The 22,759-nt window shown below is 44.7% G+C and overlaps 1 protein-coding gene across 7 annotated transcripts in view; it reads left to right on the top strand.

Annotated features, from left to right (window-relative positions):
* LOC147709671 (uncharacterized) overlaps window positions 1–22,759 on the top strand; it is a 478,515-nt gene that overhangs the window by 72,263 nt on the left and 383,493 nt on the right. For all 7 annotated transcript variants that reach the window (XM_086928188.1, XM_086928184.1, XM_086928186.1 and 4 more), the window contains exon 7: window positions 455–601. In XM_086928188.1, coding sequence (XP_086784314.1) covers window positions 455–601 — 147 coding nt within the window. The remainder of the gene's footprint in view (window positions 1–454; window positions 602–22,759) is intronic.

Raw genomic sequence — 22,759 nt, 5'->3', positions numbered from 1 at the left:
AAATATTTGTACAATGACATCTGATATCAAATCAAGGTAATGGAAAAGTGAGGCATTGCGAATACTCTCACAAGTGAAAAGATTTATAGCAAATGGTATGTTGTTTTTAATGTATTTATTAGATTGACAACAGAAAGTATCAACTAGAAATGTTGAAATATAAGGCATTCCATGAATACAATATTTTATTGTATTATTTTAATGAACAACAGAGGTGTGTCTAACTCGGACTGTGATGAATGGATGTTGAGATGTACAACAGGGTATTAAAATGGTAAGTCCTCATTTTCTATGAAATTTTGAGACGTATAGTATGCTTTTGTCACTGAAAATCGATATGTGATGACATTGTGCCGTTCTCAAATGCAATTCGGAGTTGGTGATATCTTTTTCTGCTGGTGATTAATTTTAATCATGAGCTCATTTAATATTTCTGAAAATGTTTTACTTACAGTAAAGTCAGGTGACTGCCCTAAGGTAGAATCAACCTGCCTAATGTATCCTCTGCCCAGAACTTGCTACAATGACGGGGAGTGTGGTGGGATCCAGAAGTGCTGCCAGCAAGTCTGTGGCTTTCATTGTACAGACCCAGTGAACCCAGGTACAGTACGAGTGTTTGACTGTCTATGAACAAGACACAGATTCAGTGCTCAGACCCTATCACGGGTTGTTAGTGAATGCAATGTTTTGATGCGCACACCCTAGAGATCTGTTTGTAAGCTGCAAGCTAAAAATCAGTGATCAGTTAATCCAACCTTTATATTTACAAACATTGTAACACAATTACTGAGTGTATTCCTAATTGTAGCCCTGATGCAACTTTCGGAAAGCACCTAGACATTGTACTTAGAGTATTGCTCAATTTTAAAATGCACACTCCGCCATTCCAAATGGGTTATCAGTAGAAGCTTTACATCTTGTTAGATGGAATTAAAATTGTTTCTTGGTGTACCTGGAAAACTTGCATCTGGTTTGGGATCCTTCTAATATCTATGACAATATCTGAACCGCAGCATAGAGCTGCTCTATGCAAGGAAGGGAGAAGAGCTAAACTGCCATCATAAGAGAAGATTCCCATTCCTACACCACAGCATGAGTAACGTTACACCCTTCCCTACAAGGGAATTCATACGTTTTTGCTTACATTCCTCTTTAATTTCACTTTGACACTTTACAGACTCTTTCACAACAAATGGCCCTTATTTTTCTCTTGGAAGTGTGGCAACCCTACTTTCAGGATAGTGTCTGACATTAATATCCTGCCCTAAATACATGGACGTTAATTAAGGGATCACCAGTTGTTATAAATGGGATTTCTAGTTGGCTAAGGCTTGCGCCATAGCCAGGCAGAAACCACCACTCTAGTCAGGGCAAGGGAATTACACGCCAAAGATAACCCCTGCTCACCCCCTTGGTAGCTAGGCATGATCAGTCAGGCTTATCCCGGAGGCAATGTGTAAAGTGTTTGCGCACCACAAACACACAGCAGCAACCCACTAGGCACACTACAAAAGGGACTCCACAGAAGATTATATAAAAAATAGCCTTTGTATTATCATTAACACATAGAATAGTAATCACACATTTACACTGTGTCTCAAAGTGCGCAATTGCGCAGACCTAAAGGATGCAGCTGTCACTAAGTGCTGTACAGCTGGGAATCCAATAAAGGCCCTGCACCACGGTGCCCTCTACTGTCCCACTCAGGGACTTCTACAGCATATGGGCCAAACATTGCAATTGCCCGCTACGACGGTGCAACCGAGAAATCACCAAGAGGTCCTGCTCTGGGGCTCTCTACACGAACATACGCCACATGGCAGCTGTCCACTGTCAGACAGGTCAGCTGTAACAATATCCCCAAAGGGCAGGCCCCAGCACCACTGTGCCCTCGGGACCACCATGGTCCCAAAAACAAATAGGCCCATCGTTGAGGCTGCCCGCTCTCTTGCGGGACCGCCCAGACACTAGACTTGGAAGGGGCACAGGCCCTCTAGACCCTGTGGGGGTCCTAACAAACCTCTGGCCACAGAGGGCGGGCATCAACAATATGCCCCGACACGCCCCCTTCCATCAGGGACTCTGAGGAATAATCACCCCTAATGTTGGAGCGGCCCACAACTGCGGGACCGCTCAGGCAATTGCCACAACACTGTGCCTCGCTCAGCACAACCCCCCTAGAGCCCTCACTCACCGGCTCTTGTTGGGGGTAGTCTCCTCTCTCCGCATGCTGGACCGGCACCACTTCTTCCGGTCTCCTCTCAGCATGTGGGGCTCTCTCCTCGCTATTTCGGATACTGCGGAGATCTCCCTTGCACACGGGAGCCACGCTTCACCATCAGCACGCTCGAGAGAGCCCCCATTCCTTGGGGACTCTCTTTGCTTTCCTCGGGCATCTCCGGCAGGCAGGACTTCCTCTCCCGGCTCGCCAGATGCGCTTTACGCCCTGCCACTAGTCAGGCAAGGTCGCCTGGCTTCCTGTTCGGGCGATAGGACCACCGCTGTAATTTCTCTCTCTTCCGCCGCAACATGGGGTTCACGAAAGAACCTAAGTGGGGTGCCAGCCATTCCAAACACGGGGTGGGCACCCGCTGCTTCAATACTCATAAAGCCGGGTGGGGTCCCACTTGTTCTCAGCAATCCGGGGAAAACCCCATACTAGGGATTCCCTCAGGAGCATTGTGTAGCATGGCGCTGCGAAGCTCCAGTGCTCCTCTCCGCTAGGGGAATTAAAATATAGCGCTCACCAGGTGCTAGGAGCCACAGCTCCAGAGCAAATGTCCTCAGAAAGGAAGGGGGGGCAAGGCTGCACCCAGGGAGGCAAGCCCTCATGGCGGTTCATCCTGGGCCCCAGCAGCAGCACGCCCCAGCAAGGTTCAGCAACAGTACACCAGCACAAGAACCATTTCATGGGGTCACAGCGCCTATACTTACACTAGGCAATCCTTTTTCTATTGTGCAGGGCATTGGGGAACCAGATGCAACTGGTTCGGGGGGAATTGAAGCACTTTGTTTTCAAAGCTCCTCTTCCTGTTTGTCAGGTGGGGGCTAGGTGATCAGACACACCACAGGGGGCAGAGACAGCATTGTCCAGGTTGGGCACAGTCCTATTCAGGGTCGGGGGATTACTCCTCCCACTAATCCCAGCACAGATGTGCCATTCTGCCCAGTGCTGACTCACCCTGCCCCTCCTGGAGCCACACACACCTCCCAGCCCCTGTCACTCACAAGCCAGACATGCAATTCACAACAGGCAGGCAGACACATAGCACACAGAAATGCCAACTTCTAAAATTGGCATTTCTCCCATAGTCATAATAAATGTGTGCAAACCATTGCACAGCATTTATTCTCACAATTTCATACATACTAAGCTTGACCACACTGCTCCTCCCATTTCAGGAATTTTCACTGACACACTTAATCAGAGAATCCCCAATGCATTCCGCTGGGAGGGCAGGCCAACCTAACTAATGTAACACAGAGAGCACACACACTTTAAACTGGACCACAGTGCTAAAGTGCCCAGAGGCCTAACATCGCCAACACCAAGTCACTGAAAAGGCAAAATGTTTAGGGGTGAACCTGCCAAAAAGGTCCAAGTTCAATACCAGTGATAAATATGACACTCATATTACATTCATCAATCGATCACCCTCCTGAAAGGATTCTATATTAATAGCTGAATTAGGCCATGCTCATCCTTTTACAAAATGTGTCCCTTTCTGGATCTCCAAGAGATAGAGTGAGTAATTTTAAACTCTTCACCAATGTATAAACATACAGAGAACTTTTAATCCTGATTTATTAATCAAATACTCCTATGTCTGTTACATTTTGCCTGAGGCTCAGGGGAAAAGATTTCTCCCAAAAGAGGGTGAAAGATTTGGACTTTAACTACAGTAAGTATCTTCTATTTCATTTGTAGATTATTTTAATGCCAACACTAACATTCCTTTGGCTCTGGGGGGAGTCAAAACAATGACATTTAGACAAGTATAGACTGGCTTGCAAGCAGAAGTGCAACTACAGAAAAAAAAGTATTTCGTTGATTTTGAGTGAAATTTCACTACGAGGGACTTAAGGCATTTTCGTTGTCCCCAGGCAAAGTTTTTTCGCAAAACATAACAAGCAAACATTTACTTTCTAACCAATCTGTCAGTAGATTGGGGTTGTTTTCTTTTCGTCTTACAATGACCAAACTGCATCATAAGTACCACTTATTTACCTCTCCTGTGAACATTTCTAGGCCCAGATTTACTTACATTTTGTGTTGGGATTGCATCACATTTTTGGCACAGCCCTGAAGGAGGAGGTCTTTAAGGATTTACTAGGACAAGCTTATTGCAATTTGTGTGACTTACCAAAAAAAAAAATAACTCAGTGGATGGTACTGATGTGCATTACCTTGTATCTGAGAGGCTTTCCTTGGATGGGGCATGGTCATTCCCTGCATCTACCCATGTATTTTGACACAAAACCAGATTTAAAAAAGCCTGTAAACTGTCTTAGCAACAAAATGTTGCACCTACCCAATCTTGGCATAATGAGGAGAAATATCTCAATATCTCCTTGTTCTGTCACTCTTTCCATATGTGCTTCACCTTTGCAGCACACATACAAAGGATTGATTTTGTGCAGGAAGGTGCACAACAATAATCCTACCTTCAATACACGCACTCTTGGCCACATACAACACAGGCATAGTCGCACTATGGTACAGTGGTGTCGATATTTTTCAGAAGCTCTCCCTGGTGAGGGGAACTGGGGCTGCGAGCTGCTGAAGACTTATAAAAATTGCGATTTTAGGCAACTCGATCTCAGCATTACAAGCATCATATTTGGAGCGTTTTTTAACTGCTTTTAAAACCGCCGTATTTTTACCTTTGGGGGCTGTGAGCATAAGGGGAATTGTGCTTTAGGTACTCTGACACTCTACACACCTATTTATTCCTCTCCCTTCAGCCCAGCCGTTTTCTACCAACATTCGGCGGCGGTGGGCGCCATCTTGAGCGAGGCAGGTGAGGTCAGCGCTCTAGTCGCGCCGTCCTCCCTCCCTCCTGTTGTATTTAGGTGAGCCCTTCCCAGCGCTCTGCGCCTTTCAGAAGCTCTCCCTGGTGAGGGGAACTGGGGCTGGGAGCTGCTGAAGACTTATAAAAATAGCGATTTTAGGCAACTCGATCTCAGCATTACAAGCATCATATTTGGAGCGTTTTTTGACTGCTTTTAAAACCGCCGTATTTTTACCTTTGGGGGCTGTGAGCATAAGGGGAATTGTGCTTTAGGTACTCTGACACTCTACACACCTATTTATTCCTCTCCCTTCAGCCCAGCCGTTTTCTACAAACATTCGGCGGCGGTGGGCGCCATCTTGAGCGAGGCAGGTGAGGTCAGCGCTCTAGTCGCGCCGTCCTCCCGCCCTCCTGTTGTATTTAGGTGAGCCCTTCCCAGCGCTCTGCGCCTTTCAGAAGCTCTCCCTGGTGAGGGGAACTGGGGCTGCGAGCTGCTGAAGACTTATAAAAATTGCGATTTTAGGCAACTCGATCTCAGCATTACAAGCATCATATTTGGAGCGTTTTTTAACTGCTTTTAAAACCGCCGTATTTTTACCTTTGGGGGCTGTGAGCATAAGGGGAATTGTGCTTTAGGTACTCTGACACTCTACACACCTATTTATTCCTCTCCCTTCAGCCCAGCCATTTTCTACCAACATTCGGCGGCGGTGGGCGCCATCTTGAGCGAGGCAGGTGAGGTCAGCGCTCTAGTCGCGCCGTCCTCCCGCCCTTCTGTTGTATTTAGGTGAGCCCTTCCCAGCGATCTGCGCCTTTCAGAAGCTCTCCCTGGTGAGGGGAACTGGGGCTGCGAGCTGCTGAAGACTTATAAAAATTGCGATTTTAGGCAACTCGATCTCAGCATTACAAGCATCATATTTGGAGCGTTTTTTAACTGCTTTTAAAACCGCCGTATTTTTACCTTTGGGGGCTGTGAGCATAAGGGGAATTGTGCTTTAGGTACTCTGACACTCTACAGACCTATTTATTCCTCTCCCTTCAGCCCAGCCGTTTTCTACCAACATTTGGCGGCAGTGGGCGCCATCTTGAGCGAGGCAGGTGAGGTCAGCGCTCTAGTCGCGCCGTCCTCCCACCCTCCTTCCTTCCTATATATGTGCAAGCCGGCCAGACGGCGCAGCAGGCTGGCGCAGCGGGCGCAGCGGGCTGGCGCAGCGGGCGCGCCGGTCGTGCGCCGAAGCCGCGCCTAAGCCAAGCCCGTCTGCGCCCGTCTGCGCCAGGACATCGCCGGGCGCGGGCCATGCTGTCCAAAACCATCCAGCCTTCAGGTATGACTCCAACGAGCTTCTCTCAGTGCGCCAGAAAATGGCCAACTATTGCTGTAAGGGTCACCTCCCCATTGATCATCTCTGGGGCCCATTTTCATGTCGCTTTTGCAGATGGTCATCCCTGGGATCCACTTGTGTAATCTCCAACCCACTCCCCCCACCAGTACACAAGTTCATCTCTTTTAAATGCGGACTTATCAATGCCAGGTCCTTAGCATGTCATGGCCAAGATACTCATGACCTCATACTTTCTTACGACCTGGATGCCCTTTTCATCACCGAAACTTGGCTAAACGATACGTCCAACCCTGACTTGGCAATCGCCCTCCCGCTCGACTTTACCATCCATAGACGGGATAGACCCTGCGGAAGGGGAGGGGGTATAGCTATCATCATCAAAAAACCCTTTATGTGCCACACATTTGATCTGGCCTTTCTCAAGGACTGTGAGGGCATAGGCTTTGTGATCCAAATCACCTCCTCCTCCTCCTTTTCAGGAGGACTTGTCTATCGCCCCCCCGGAAACGCCACGCCATTCTTGGATTCCCTTGAGGAGACTCTTGGATCACTTATGACCCATTATCCTACCTTCACCCTCCTCGGTGATTTTAATCTTCATTTGGAATCCTGCGCAGACCCTCACACTTCAAACTTCCAGCAATCACTTGATATTTTTGGCCTCTCTCAATTGATCACACCCCTACGCACAGGGCCGGCCACACGCTAGATGGCATCTGTACAAATTTAGATACTCTAGCTGTATCTCCCCCGATCCCACAAATATGGACTGATCACTGTCTCATCCCCTTTTCCATCAAGGCTAAACCCTTATTGCAACCGAACACTAAGTGCTCCCCCAACCCCTTCTCGACCAACTGGAAGAAAGTGGCCGAGCGCATTACGTTGAACCCCCAGCCTCTTGCCTCCCCTCCCACTATCGTTGGAGACGTATCGCAAGACTCTAAAAACATCCACGTGTGGATCGATAAAGTGGTCTTGGCTAATTCCAACACAAACAATCAAAAATCAGTCCATCGCAAAAGAAAGCCTAATGCCCCCTGGTATACTCAGGCCCTTACCGAAAGCCATTTTTTGTGCAGGGTCCTTGAAAGAAAGTGGAGGAAAACCTACGATCACACTTCCAGAACCCTATACATTCTGCAGAGGAAACAATACCTCTCCAACATAAAAAAAGCTAAAAAGGAGTTCTTTACCACAGCCATAGAGGAATCCAAAAGAAACAATACACTATTTTTAATATAGTCAAGTCTTTCACCCACCCCAAGGCCCTTGCACTTGAAATCCCTCCATCCCAAACCCTTTGCGATCAAATAGCTGACTTTTTCATCGAGAAAATCAATAACATTCATAAGGACTTTCCCCCCCCCTCAATCCCCACACAAGATACTGTCACCAATTTACCCTCTTTGGGTAACTTCTCAACAGTCTCCCTGTTGCAAACACAGAAGGCTATCATGACCTGTAGATCGGGAGCCCCTACGGACTCCGGCCCCCCGATCATCCTCCACCACCTCATCGAGGCCGTCAACCCTTCAATCAATACCATTGTCAATGAATCCCTCAGCTCAGGCATTGTCCCCGCTGAATGGAAGAAGGCCATTGTCAAGCCCCTAAGGAAAAAACAAAACAAATCCCCGACAGACCTATCCAATATGCGCCCAATCTCCTTACTTCCGGCACTAGGCAAAATCACAGAGCAGCTAGTACACGAGGAGTTAAAAGCCTTTATGGAAAACAACCATATCCTGCACCCACAGCAATCAGGTTTCCGCCCTGGCCATTCCACTGAAACTGCATTGATTGAGCTATCGGACACCATCAAGTTCCTGCAGGATGAGGGGAGACAAGCTGTACTCATCCTGCTCGACCTAACCGCAGCATTCAACACCATCTCACATGCCATCCTCATTAATAGAATGCGCGAGATTGGTGTAACGGGCACTGCATTAACATGGATAACGTCATTCCTATCCAACAGATCTCAAACAGTTTCACTAGGCCCCTTCCTCTCTGGCGAAAGACCCACTACATCAGGTGTGCCCCAGGGGTCCATACTGAGCCCACTCTTTTTTAATATCTATATGGCCCCCCTTCTCACATTGATTGAATCCCACGGCATCCTCGTAACATCTTATGCTGACGACACCCAGCTTGTCGTCACCATAGATAAAAAACACTCCGATGCCGCCCTCAGATTTCAGAATTGCCTCTCCCAAGTCTTTTCTTGGCTTAACAATAACCATCTCAAGTGCAATAGTGCCAAAACGGAAATCATACCCTTAGGTAAAGACATCCTCTTTTCCCCAAAAGATTGGTGGCCCCAAAACTCTGAAGCTCCGCCGAGTGCGGTTTCCTCGGCCCGCAATCTGGGTGTCCAATTTGATTCGTCTCTTAGTTTTGATGATCATGTGCGCATCACTGTGGGGTGCTGTTTCAGTCTCATCAGACAGCTGAAGAAATTCTTTGAGTTTCTTCCCATCTCAGCCAGGAAATCAGTCGCGGTGGCTCTAATCCTTTCCCGGCTGGATTATTGTAATGGCCTCTTGGCAGGAATAAAGAAGTCTACCCTTAAGAAACTACAAAGCGTCCAACACGCGGCGGCTAGGCTCGTACTTAAACTCCGAAGAAGGTCCTCGGCCTCTGCAGCCCTTAACACTCTTCATTGGCTGCCCCTCCACAAAAGAATCCTCTTCAAACTCCTTGTCACGGTTTTCAAAGCCACCAGGAATACAGGCCCTTTTTACCTGGCTAAGCGCTTTTTGCGCTACACCCCATCGCGCGACTTGAGGTCATCAGGAGCCAATCTGGTTAGGGTTCCCAGAATTAAGCTAAAAACGAAAGGTGGAAAAACCTTTTCATTCCTAGCGGCTAAGGCATGGAACGGCCTCCCCTTTAACCTCAGGCACGCTCCCACAGAAAGCCTTTTCAGGAAACTCCTGAAGACCTGGATATTCCCACAGTCTGATCTATCGGTTCGCGCAGCTATCTGATCTATGCTTCACCAAGCTGGTTCTTCTGTATGCTCAGCGCCAAGATGCTCCTTCCGGAGCGATAGTCGCGCTATATAAATCCCAATAAATATCAATATCAAATATTGGCCTTATGGAGCCAAAAGTGTGCCAGTGCAGGGAGCAGTTGACACAGCCCTAAATCTTTGTAAATATGGCACAGTTCAGTGCACACACTTTCATGCACAGTAGCACACGATCTTCTCTTGGTGCCTTTCCTGAAAGATTAGTAAATCTGCCCTCAAGCTCATTTATTCCAATATTTTGCATGAATGACTTGTGGTTGCTCCTGAATGTACTGTCAGCTACTATGATGCCCGACCAACTACAGATGTACCTTGTGCGGTTCATCTGGCAGATAGATCCCAATCTTCGGTAAGTTCTCCAGGACTTTTTATTTGCAACATTTTCTGAGTCCCAGCTTTTGAAGCAGTACCCCAAACACCAATACCAGGGGTCTATAACCTGAGTGGTGGTGATCCACAGTATTACGGTCAAATACCCAGAACACCAGGAGAGGTAGGACACTCAATAGGAACTAACAAGAGGCTGCCCACTTTCTTGTCTTCCCTGACCCAATCCATGATAACCAGCAGAGGGGACACATGAAAAAGTGCCTACAAATATAAGAATGATGTGAGAAATTGTTTTCTTTGTTGGCTGAGATGTGAGCCCTGGTCAAGCAACAACCACATTCCCTTGCAGGGTGAACCACAAAAAGTCACTAAATTAACCTCTTTTTTACCATGGGTAATTTGGCACAAAAAACAGCCAGTCTTATCTTAGACGCAATGTGTAAAGTATTTATGCAGCACACAAACTGTGATGAAGTGAAAACACAACACAAGAAAAATCATGAACCAATCTAGAAACAAAAGAGTACATGTTTATAAATAATCTGACATGAAAACTGCAAAAATCAAATAAAAAGAACCAGAGTTTTGGACTTTTAAAGTGTAATGTACAAAATAGCACCTGAAAGATCAAAGCGCCAACCATGGACATCTATTCGCGTAAGACCAAGACAAATGTAATAGTTGTAGCCTACTGTGATACAAGAAGTGGATTGGGCCCAATATGGTTTTGCCTTCGGACTTGGAAACCTTTCTGAAGAAGAATGTCCGAGAAGGTAGGATTTATCGGAGCAAGGGAAGTTTTTCACTACCCAGACATGTGAAACCTAAAAGATCATGTCCAACCTTTTTATTATATAGCATCCTGTGCTATGGGCTACCAAGGTCCTACTGTAGGGGGACTTATATCTAATAAAAGGGGAGTTTTAATGCCAAGTCGACATGGCATTGGTTTACTGCATTCTGGCTGAAATAGGAGGGCTGGGACATGTTTTAAGGTGCTACTGAAGTGGGAGGAGCATTAAGTGCTGCATAGCCACTAGTAGTATTTTGATTACAGGCTCTGGGTGTTTGGGCATACCACTATACAAGGGACAAAAAAATGTCATCTGCCATTTTGGTAAATGCCAATCAAATCATGTTTAGGAGAGTCTGCACAGGCATTCCGCCACTGGTTAGCAATATTAAAGTGCACGGAGTCCTATGGTCAACAAAACCGAATTTCAGAAAACAGTGGAAGGTAAAAGGCATAAGGTTTGGAGGTTACCTGAAGAAAGGGCCAAGTTCAATAGATTGAAATTGGCTATCAGACAAGGGCTTGTAAAAGAAGAAATGTAACACACAGTATACCAGTGGCACATAGAGGACCAGATTTAAGAAAAAGTTACAGAAAGCAGCTCAGCAGCCAATAATGTTGCACGATGTTGCATGACAGGGAGGGAGAAGGACCGAACCTGTCTACTGAGAAATGGCTCTCACCTCTCTTCTCCTTTGTGCCGGTTCTGATTCCAGGTGATGTGCGCCAGGCACACACCTTAGTGTCATAGTGCTAGGTCGTGTGCCTGAGTCTACCATAGGTTTTGTACTGGACGGCTACTCTTCCAGCACAAAATACTTTACATAGACAAACTTTAAAATGTTTCCAACTTTACCCTTAGGAACCCAAAGCCAATAACTGCGCTGCAGCTTACAATGGCTTTTGATTGTGTATCGGGTATATAGTAATTCATTTGGAAAAATATAAAGAGTGAAATATAGGTATCAAGGAAACCTCTGTATTTTTAAAGTATGAGCAAAATATATAGTTCAGAAGCAGTGGTTATTTGCACATCTCCCAAATTGTGGGTACCCATACAAGCATGTGACTTAGAGGGCATTTTTCAAAATGACTTCTTTTTTGACACATTGTCTTACATTTGAAAGGCAGAAATACAAAGAAAATCAATTGCCAATAACACGTGTTCCACTATTTTGTATTCCCATAAGTCTCTTGACAAAAATGGCACCTCAAATGTGTGGGTATGTCTAGTGCCTGTGACCGGAAATGGCCCAAAACGCAACATGAACACATCTCATGTTTCCAGTAAAAACTGTACATTTTTTGCAATATGCCTAGCTGTGAATTGTGGACCCTATCTCAGCCAGCACCTAGGGAAACCTAGCAACCCTGTACATGTTTGAAAGCCAGACAACCAGGGGAATAAAGGATGGGTTACTCGTGTGCCTCTCACCAGGTTTTGTTACTCAGAAACCCTTGCAATCCTGAAACTTAGTAAAAAAAAACAGGTCCTCATATTTCTGTGATAGAAAGTTCTGGAATCTGCAGGGAGCCAAAAACATCCACCAACTGAGCATTTCCCCAGGTCTCCTGATAAATTATGTGGGTAGGCCTAGTACCCACAACAGGAAACAGCCCAAAACACAATGATGACACATCACATTATTCCAGTGAAAACTGACCAGTTTTTCGCAATGTTCCTGGCTGTAGATATTGCACCCTAGCTCTGCCAACACCTAAGGAAACCTAGCAAACATACAACATTTTTAAAACTAGGCATCCTGCGGAATCCATGATGGGGTGACTTGTTTGGCTCTTATCAGGTTCTGTTACTTGGAATTACGTCCAAAACTCAAACTATGTAATAAAAAAAACACATTTTCCTCACATTTATGTGATGGAAAATTCTGGAATCCGTGTGGAGCCACATACTTCCATGCATCCAGCATTTCCCCAAGTCGCTCAATAAAAAGGTACAACACTTGTGTGGGTAGACCTAGTGCAGACGACAGGAAAGAGCCAAAACGCACCGTGGAGACATCACATTTTTTCACAGAAAACGAAAAAAAAATTGTAATGTTCCTAGCTGTGGATTAGGGACCCTAGGTCAGCTGGCTCCTAGGGAAACTAAGCAAACCTGTACAGTTTAACTAGGATCGGGTGAACTGTGTGCCTCTCTCCAGGTTCTGTTACCCAGATCCCTTGTAAACCTCAAACTTTGTAAAAGAAAATACATTTTCCCAAAATTTCTGTAATGGAAAGTTCTGGAATCAGCAGGGAGCCACAAAGTTCCGCACACACAGTATTCCACCAAGTCTCCTGATAAAAATGGTACCTCACTTGTGTGGGTAGGCCTAGTACAGTGACAGGAAACGACCCAAGGCGCAACGTGGACACATCCTATCTTTCCAGGTAAAACTCACCCTTTTTTCACAATGTGCCTAGCTGTGGATTTTGGACCCTAACTCTGCCGACACTTAGGGAAACCTAGCAAACCTGTAATTTTTTTTATACTATGCATCCAGGAGAATCCAGGATGGATTGACTTGTGTGGCTCTCACTAGGTACTGTTACCCAGAATCCCTTGCAAACCTCAAATTCTGTAAAAACAAAACACATTTTCCTCACATTACTCTGATGGAAAGTTCTGAAATCTGTAGGGAACCACAAACTTCCACACACTCAGCTTTCTACTAAGTCTCCTGATAAAAAATGGTACCTCACATGTGTCGGTAGGCCTTAATACCCATGACAGGAAACAGCCCAAAACACAACGTGGACGCATAAAATTTTCCCAGTGAAACTAACCTTTTTTCTCAATATTCCTAGCTGTGGATTTCGGACCATAGCTCTGCCGGCACCTAAGGAAACCTAGCAAACCTAAACATTTATGAAAACTAGGCATCCAGTGAAATCTATGCCAGGGTGACTTGTGTGGCTCTCACTAGGTTCTGTTAACCAGAATCCCTTGCAAACCTCAAACTTTGTAAATAAAAACACACACATTCCTCACATTTGTGTGATGGAAAACTCTGGAATCTGTGTGGAGCCACAAACTTTGATGCACCCAGGATTTCCCAAAGTCTCTCAATAAAAATGGTACCTCGCTTTTGGAGGTAGGCCTAGTGCCCGTGAAAGGAAACAGCCCAAAACACAACGTGGAGAATTCACGTTTTTCCACAGAAAACAGACCCTTTCAACAGCAACGTAGCAAAATCGGTACACTTCTGAAAGCTGGACACCCAGGAGAATACAGAAAGGGGTTACTTGTGTGCCTCTCACCAGGTTCTAATACCCAGAATCCCATGCAAATCTCAAACTTTGTCAAAGAAACACATTTTCCTCATATTTCTGTGATGGAATGTTCTGTAATCTGCAGGGAGCCTCGAAATTCCCATCCACCTATTGTTCCCCTAAGTCTCCCAAGAAACATTTGACATCACTTGTGTGGATAGGCCTAGTATCAGCAACAAGAACAGCCCAAAACACAACAAGGACACATCAAAAGTTCTGGAATCTAAGGAGAGCCACACAATTCCACCAACCCAGCATTTTCCCAAGTCTCCCGATAGAACTTGTGTGGGTAGGGCTAGTGCCCGCAACAGGAAACGGGCCAAAATGTACTGTGGCAAATTCAAAACCTTCGATTACAAAAATAGCTTGCTTTGAGGGGGAGTCACCTGTGTTTTTGAACCCGGACTTGACGGACATCTAGCAAAACAAGCCATTCCCAGATATTTCTGAAATGTAGACACCCAGGTAATTCCAGGGAGGTGTGACTTGGGTGGATCACTCAATGCTTCCCTACCTAGAATCCCCTGCAAACCTCAAATTTAGCTGAAAGAAATCACATTTATCTCACATTTCTGTGTGGGGAGATTCTGGGATCACTGGGCTGGCACACATTTCCTATCACCCAGTGTTGCCCCAGATCTCCCGATAAAAATGGTACCTTACCTATGTTGGTTGGCATGTACCCGCGAGAGGCAAGGGCCCAAAACGTATTGTGGAGACATTAAATTTATCTATCACAAAACAACCTGGTTTGCATGGGGGGTACATACATTTTTGGTACTGGGCTCGGCAGCCATCTAAAGAAACCTACCAACCCACACTTTTTAAAAAACTCGACAACTGGGGGAGTTGAGGGAGGTGTGGCCTGCACGGATCTCCCAACGTTTTCCGACCCAAAATCTCCTGCAAACCTCAAAGTTAGCTAAAAAAAAAATCAAATTTTCCTTACATTTGTGTGTGGGATCACCATGCCGGCACAAATGTCCTACCACCCAGCGTTTCCCTCGGTCTCCCGATAAAAATGGTACCTCACTTGTGATGGGGTCCATAGCAGAATCGCCTAAAAACGCATATAAAAAAATAGAGCGCTCAGAGCTCGCTGTGCTATCGCCTCAATTCCCTTGTTTTTGGCCCTTTCCAGTAGCAGGCCCTTGGCACACCAACACAATTAAGGTATCATTTTACTCTGTAGACTGAGGGAAACGCTGGGTGGTGGAGGTGCAGTAATCCCAGACGGAAATGTGAGCAAAATGTCATTTTTTTTGCTAAATCTGATGTGTCCGCGTTGCATTTGGGTCCATTTCCTGTCGCAGGTACTAGGCTTACCCACAAAAGTGAGGTACCATTTTTATTTGGAGCCTTGGGGGAATGCTGGGTGGGTGGAAGTTTGTGGCTCTCTACAGATTCCAGAACTTTCCATCACAGAAATGTGAGGATCTTGTTTTGTTTTTAGAACGTTTGAGGTCTGCAAGGAATTCAAGGGTAACAGAACCTGGTGATAGCCACAAACGTCACCCCATTCTGCATTCCTCTGAGTTTCTATGTTTAAAAAATGTACAGGTTTGCTAGGTCTCCCTAGGTGCCAGATGCGCTAGGGTCCAAAATCCACAGCTAGGCAACTTAGAAAAAAAAGGTCAGTGCCATATGGCCCCAATATGCACCAATAGGGACAGAAAGACTGTGGCCATTTTTGTTTGGTGTGTGGGGGGCATTGGCATGACCATTCAGGGCAGCTTCCAGATCTACACTAAGAAACAAAAATAATACCTGCCGTCTAGTCGGCTGTCTGTCCCCCTTGGGCGGCAGATTGTGGGCTATTGCTCCCATATGCCGCCGGTGAGGGGCAGGAAGAATGTGCCCATTTTATCAGTGGGTAGAGGCATTGGCATGCCCTTTCTGGGTAGCTCTCACCCCTACACTAAGAAGGGAAATAGTCCCTGGTGCCTAGTAGGCTTTCTGCCATCCTCCAAGGGGCTGATCTGGGACTATTGTCTCACCTTCCCACTAGGAGAGGCAGAAAGTCTTCGGTCCCCTTTTATGTGTGGTGGCACAATGGTGGCACAATGGCCACGCCCGTTGTGGGCAGCCCCTACACCTGTTTTATAATAAAAAATCCGTAGTGTCTAGAGGGCTTTTTGCCTCCCCGGGGGACAGATAGGGGGTGATAGCCCCCATCTACCCATCTGTGCCCCGGGGGGTGCAAAGACTGTCCATTTTGTGTTTGGGCATGCCAATACCCCCCACGTACCATACTTGGCAAACCCCACCCCTATGCAGAAAATAAAAAGAAAATCCCTGATGCCTAGTGGGCTTTCTGTCCCCTGCGGGGCAGATCAGGGTCTATTGCCTCCATCTTACTTAGAGGCAGTGTATAAAGTATTTATGCATCACACAAACTGTAATAAAGTGAAAACACAACACAATAAAAATCCTGAACCAATTTAGAAAAACAGAGTATATTTTTATACATTTTCTGACACCAAAACTAATAAAACTCCAATGAGTAGAACCAAAGTTATTAATGTTTAAAGTGTAAGGTACAAAATAGCATGTAATAGAACAAAGTGCCAACTGGGGATATCTTGGCATGAAAGAGCATGTCAAATTCGAAAGTTGAAGCTGAATGCAAGAAAGCTGGTTCAGATACAAGAAGTGGATTGGGGCTAGTAAGGGCTTGCCTTTGGACTTAAAAAAAATTCTAAAGAAAAATGTCTGAGTCGGTAAGGTTCAGAAGGGCACAGCTGCAGGAGGTGTCCAATAAAAAGAGCACAGTCATTGGATGACCTTGGGTCGAAGCTACAGTGAAGATTTCTTTGTTCGGACTTGTTATCTAAATAGAGGTAAAAAAACTCAAGTGTGACAAGACCTATGTCTTGTCCCACTTGAATTTTGTAGGTGAAGAGAAATTAACACAATCGAACACCTCTTCGGTGAAGGACCACTGAAATGTATTTACTGCTGCGGAGAAGAACATAGCAGGGGAAGCCTCAAAGTCATTCTGACTCGCAATGCACCTTAGACAAATAGGCAAGCAGGTTCATCCCACTCTAGACCTGGTTCTCAAAGCACTTTTTTCCATATTTCATCTAGAAATCCTCAGTTTGTGAAAATGTGAAAATGCCCACCTGGGCAAATTTAGACACACAGCGGATTGACGGAATGCAGAACAACTCAAAGCATTCTCCCCCAGTCAAGAGATATAGGTTAAATCCATCATTCTTTTGCTCATCATGCCAACCCAGTTTAGACCTGGCCATATGCAAATCAGTCTTGACCCTCTGCCTCATGGGCACAGTCCAGTCTGGACTGCTAAGCCAGGTCCTCCCTGAACAGGAAACAAGCCTTCTAGGACCAGTTTCAGGGCACATTTGGCACCACAACCAAGGGTTTAGCATTGTTGGAAAACCTCTTGGGGGTTAGGGAATCACTCCGATTGGATCCAGGTGTGGGCTCAAGATAGTGGAAAGCTGGTATTTTCCTGTGGCTCTGAACAGGAGGTCAGCAAGCACTCCTTGAAGTCACTTCTTGTAGTCCTAGGTTCAGATGAAGATTCAGGTCTCATTAGCAGGGCTGGCCTCTGAGGGTTCAACGCAGGGGCGGCTCCTCCACTAAGACGGAGTACAATCGCCCGACTGAGCCGGTCCAAAAGGAAAAAATTAAATGATAATAACTCATTGTTATTATCATTTTATTTTTCTCTTATTGCTCAGCTGGGGCGTGGCCCAAAATGAGAAAATAAAATGATAATAACTCATTGTCATTAACATTTTATTTTTCCCTTGTTCGCACTCCCTTAAGTGTGCATGATGCTTTGGCCGCCCTTCTCGGGCCGGCCAAAAATCATGCACACCTTTGCTTGTTCTCCACCCAAGCTGCATTACAGCCCGGGTAAAGGACATACCCAGGCTCCTTGTCCCTATCTGAGCACTGAACCACGGTGCTCAGACCAATCACAACGCTGCATTGCAGCGATGTGATTGGCTTAGTGGATCCTGGGTGCTTCTTATTATGGCTTCCTGCCCAGGAGTCCTGAAAGCAGGCATAGAGGACCAAGAGGCGGCAGAGGCAACACACATGTAAGTCACTGTTTATTTGTTTTTGTATTCCCTCCCCCTCCCTGCATTCTGCCCCCCACCTCCATGACATACCAGCCGTCACTGGTTCAAGGCAGGATTCATGAAGAAAAGCAGTACTTCCAGGAACATCAGCATTTCAGCAGAGTGCACAGCAGGTCATAGCAGCAAGAAGTCCTTTGAGAGCCCGTCCACAGGTCCAGTAGTGGAATGAAGAGTGATTCTGAAGGTTCTATTTTTATACTCTGGTGTGCCTGTGTTGGAACCTGGGAGAAGCTTCAAAAAACGTTCTTTTAAGAGCATGGAATTTACCTGACACCTCAGCCTTGGCTCCAAGCTGGATGGAGTGACGATACAGGGTTTTTAGACCCTTTCTGTGAAAGAAGAGCACAGGTCATTCAGATGTGAGTGGAGCAGTGATCAGCTCTGTCCCCTATCTTGCCAGCAAATTGGCCTTTCAGGCACACCTAATCCCTCTATTGTGTGAATTTCTGGAAGGAATAAACAAAGTCTAACTGTCAGTTATACCAAGTCATGTGACCCAGGCCAGCCTACACGAAGAAAAGGGCTATGAGCAGGAAAATTATAACTTTGTAAAAAAGGCATATACAAAATTATAAAAAATAATCTGACTTTATCATTGAAGAGTGTTTACCATTACAATGTTATAGGTACCAAACAGGACAGATCTACCTCTTCTCAATTAGGAATTACATATTTTTAAATTTAATACAGGATCACCTATGTTATCCTATAGAAGGTGTAAGCCTCACAGTACTAAGAAATTAATTTAGGAGTTTTCCACTGCCAGCGCTTGAAAAATGTAAACATGCATCTCCAGCCTTTTATTTGTACAAGGCCCTGTCCTAGGGGCTGTATGTGGGCCTATTTCAGGTGTAATTTATAAGTAACAAAAGGGGAGTTTAAGGCATGGCAGTGGAGTTGAAATGTCAAGTCGACATTGCAGGGGGACACAGCATTCAGGCTGCATGGGCAGGCCTGAGACACAGAGCACCCAAAACCTTGATTGAATTTAGAAGAGCAAAGTAACCTAACACTACATAAGATAGCATAATTCAGCAAAACATAGCATTATATAAGATAGGATAACATGACATGACATAAACTACATAACATTACTAGGGATGGGTGGCATTGGCGTAGTCGCTTTATGCAAAGTTCCGCAAAAATGTAAAAAATCTCTGCTAGCTATGGTGAATTCCGCGACCACGCAAAATGGCTTGTTCCGCCCATTCGCGATATGTTTTTCCTGTTCGGCGTCTCTATTTGTGTGCTCGGGGGGAAATATCTCGCAAACTTGCCCATGCAGTCGCCAATTGGTACGGCCATCTTGTTTCACTTGTCCCGCCCGTTCGCGATGCGTGTTTCCTGTTCGCCAACGTAGTTGTCCAATGGCACATACGAATGACGTGTTTGCGATCGCACACTCTCGTGGGATCGCGCAGCCGGCTACCAATATCTCGTGGCACACGTGAACGAATAGGAAAACTTGCCGGCGAAAGCAGTAATCCAGGTAAGTCACTACCGCGTGCGCGAATATGCATTTTGAAATCGCGAACAAGAAAAAAAATTCCGGCAATTCTGCATTCACCACCAAACAGGGATTTGGCAAAATTCCAGTAGCGGAGCGGATTTTACCACCCAGGCCTAAACATTACATAAGATAGGATAATATGACATGACATAGAACTACATAACATTACATAAGATACCTTGACATGACATAGCAATTCATAACATTACATAAGACAGTATAGCACGATATGACACAGCATTACATAAGGTTACATAAGATTGCATAATATGGCATGGCATAGCATAACAGAGCATTATGTAAGATAGCATAACACAACATAACATGACATAGCATAACAACATTACAAAATATATCATAACACAAAATGACATAGCATAACATAAAGTTTTTATTGACGAGATGATGTATGATTATTTTTTCCTGGTTTTCTCATCTTTGTCTTGCTTTGCACTACTTAAAAATTATCTAATCATGTTACTAAACCCAAGGGGTCCCAAAAAACACACTGGAAACACTTTAATAGCGCTCTATTTATCCACCGCAACATTTTCAATGAGTTTATAGAGTTTGAAGAGTTTACAGAACAAAAGTATTCTATTCCATATTATCTTCATTTATACAGTGACAGACCCCCACTGAATTGATTTACACCTTGAAAGTAGAAATTTTTTCAGAAGGTATGCTTTCAGTTATTCCTTTCAGTAGTTGTTTTAGATATTGACATTGAAAAAAAGATGTTGGTGGGTTTGTAAGGGTTTAAAATACCTTTGTATTGGCCATTTAAAGTCACAATTTTGAAAATAATTTCTGTCAGTCAGATTTAGACTTTTCGAGGAATGTAACAGCCTGTTAAAGGGTGTCAATGTTTTTTTTTCTTTCGAATTATGTTAATTACAAATTTCTAAAGAAAAAAGGAAATGGTGTAAAAAAAAGGAAACAGTGTAAAAATGATTTCCGCAGCCAAGGGATGGGACTGTGAGAGCTTTCAGTCCCCAGGGGAAGGCTCAGGGCTTTCAGATACATAGAAACTGGGACACAATCAGGAAAAACCCAGTTCAGTAGAGTAAGATTGTGAATTTCATAAAAAAATTGCAATCACGCAGCTGCCACTTTGTCTAAAAAGAATATACACCATCAAGTGAAAAATATACAATAATTTTCATAAAACATATGTTAGTGTAGCGTTGAGATGTAGGTTGTCACTGGTTGATTTGATTATGCAGTAGGGTTAAGTGTCATCAGCATACAGGTGATATTTGACCCCTGCTTTCTTTAGGATGATTGCACAGGGTCCCATACAGAGATTGAAAAGTAAATGGGAGCAAATTGAGCTTTGGGTACACCAAGAGTACCTAGTGTGGGTTTAGGGAGACAAGAGTTGATCTTAATTAGTTGTGATCAATGTTTTAGGTAAGCTGTAAACTATTTTCTGACTGTGCCACTGATACCATAGCAGATCTTAAGTGTCTCAAGTAATGCTGGGTGATGTGGGGTATCAAAAGCTGCTGATAAGTCAAGTTGGATAAGAAGGCATGCGTCACCTATGTCTAAGGATCTGTGGATGTCGTATGAGATATCGAGCATGGCTGTTTCTGTGCTACATCCTTGTCTGAATTCTGATCGATAGGTGTCATGGAGGTTGAATTCACCTATATGTTGATTAAGTTGTTGGAGGACGCACTTCTCCATAGTGTTGACAAGGAATGGAATGTTGGAGATTGGTCTGATGTTTTTGAGATCATTAGGGTCTGCCCCTGGTTTTTAGAGGTTGGGAATGATTTGTCCTATTTGGAGGGAGTCAGGTACACAGGCTGAGGTGAAAGATGTATTGATGATATGTGACAAGAATGGGGCAATGACATGGTTCAGAATTTGTACTATTGTGGATGGGATGAGATCCAGCAGTGTGGGAAATAGGCTTTAAGTTTGCAATTATATTGAAGACTTTATTTTCTGTCATTGTTTTGAAGTCAGACCAATTGACATCATTTTTTAGTTGAGTGACACCATGATTCACATTAGTTTTTATCGGGGCATTTGGTAATTAGTAAGCTCTGGTGGTGGGGCAACCATGAAGTGAAGTGAGTCAGTGGGGAAGGTTATGAGGGATGGGAGATTTTAGAATGGGTTGAAGGATTGCTCAATTTTTGTTACTTTATCATTGAAGTAGCTGTCAGTTTCTTCACATCATTCTTTAGTGCTTGTTATTTCATGTGGGGATGTGAGGGTGCTTTGTCTTTTAACAATGTTGAAAGCTGGTCACGTTGATTGCGAAGGAAAGAGGCTTTTTCTTTTAAAATGTGCTTCTTTTATGAATGCTGTTTAGTTCTTGGTAGTGCTAAGTGCATTGTGGAGGGGTTCTGCCTCCATGTCTTTTTTGTCTGTCTGTGTTGTCTCCTCTCATTGTTAAGATCTGATTTGAACCAAGATTTTGATTGGATTGATCTTGATTGTTTTAGTTGAGCGTTGCGACTTGGTCGAGAACATTCATCATCCCTGTATTATAGTTGGCAGTGAGGTCATCAACAGTATGATTGGGTGGGTGATGCTTTAGTTGGGCATGACTCCTGGATTACAGTTCAGTCATTAGGTGATGTTTGATGTTTCTGGCACAGTGCTTAGATTTATCTATTAAGGTTGGGTGGGATCTGAGGAGGGTATCGATATTTAAAAATACAGGATCGTGGTCAGACCAGTGAATGGATGAGATGGACCTAAATGAGACTAGCTCATTTTTAGTGATTATTGCATTTAGAGTGGAGCCTTTAATATGTGTTGGTTCATTGCAGAGTTGTTTAAAGTAATTTATTTCAAGAAGGTTGGTGAAGTTCCGGACTGTGGTGTCTACTGAGTTGTTCCAGTGAATACTGAAGTCATCCAAAAACACGTCCTTCATGTCAGTTAGGGAGAACTGTGTTACTAGGTCAGTTAACTCTTCGGCGAAGAGGGTGAAATCACCAGGAGGGTGGTAGATGGTGTGTACTTTAATAGGAGAGGAGTCTTTGACGGTCTTCAACTCGAAGGCATTCAAATGTTGAGTATTCTGCTCTTTTTGAGATGGAAAGATCTATTCCTCAATTGTGAAAGATAGCTGGTGCACTACTTGTTCTGTTAGGTCTGCCATGTCTAATCATAGTGTATTAAGGTGGTGTACGCAGGTCTACTATGGGGGTAGAGTGGTCATCATACCAGGATTTGGTGAGGAAAAACATATCTATTTCTTCACCGAGTATAGCTTCAGCGATATCTGTAGAGTCTTCAATTGCTGATCAACAGTTAAGGAGCATGCATAATAGAGGACAGGGATCATCATTAGTAGAATGTAGTGTTTGAATGG

Source organism: Lissotriton vulgaris, chromosome 6 (assembly GCF_964263255.1).
Source record: "Lissotriton vulgaris chromosome 6, aLisVul1.2, whole genome shotgun sequence".
Classification (NCBI taxonomy): Eukaryota; Metazoa; Chordata; class Amphibia; order Caudata; family Salamandridae; genus Lissotriton; species Lissotriton vulgaris.
This window is presented reverse-complemented; position numbering and strand designations above follow the sequence as displayed.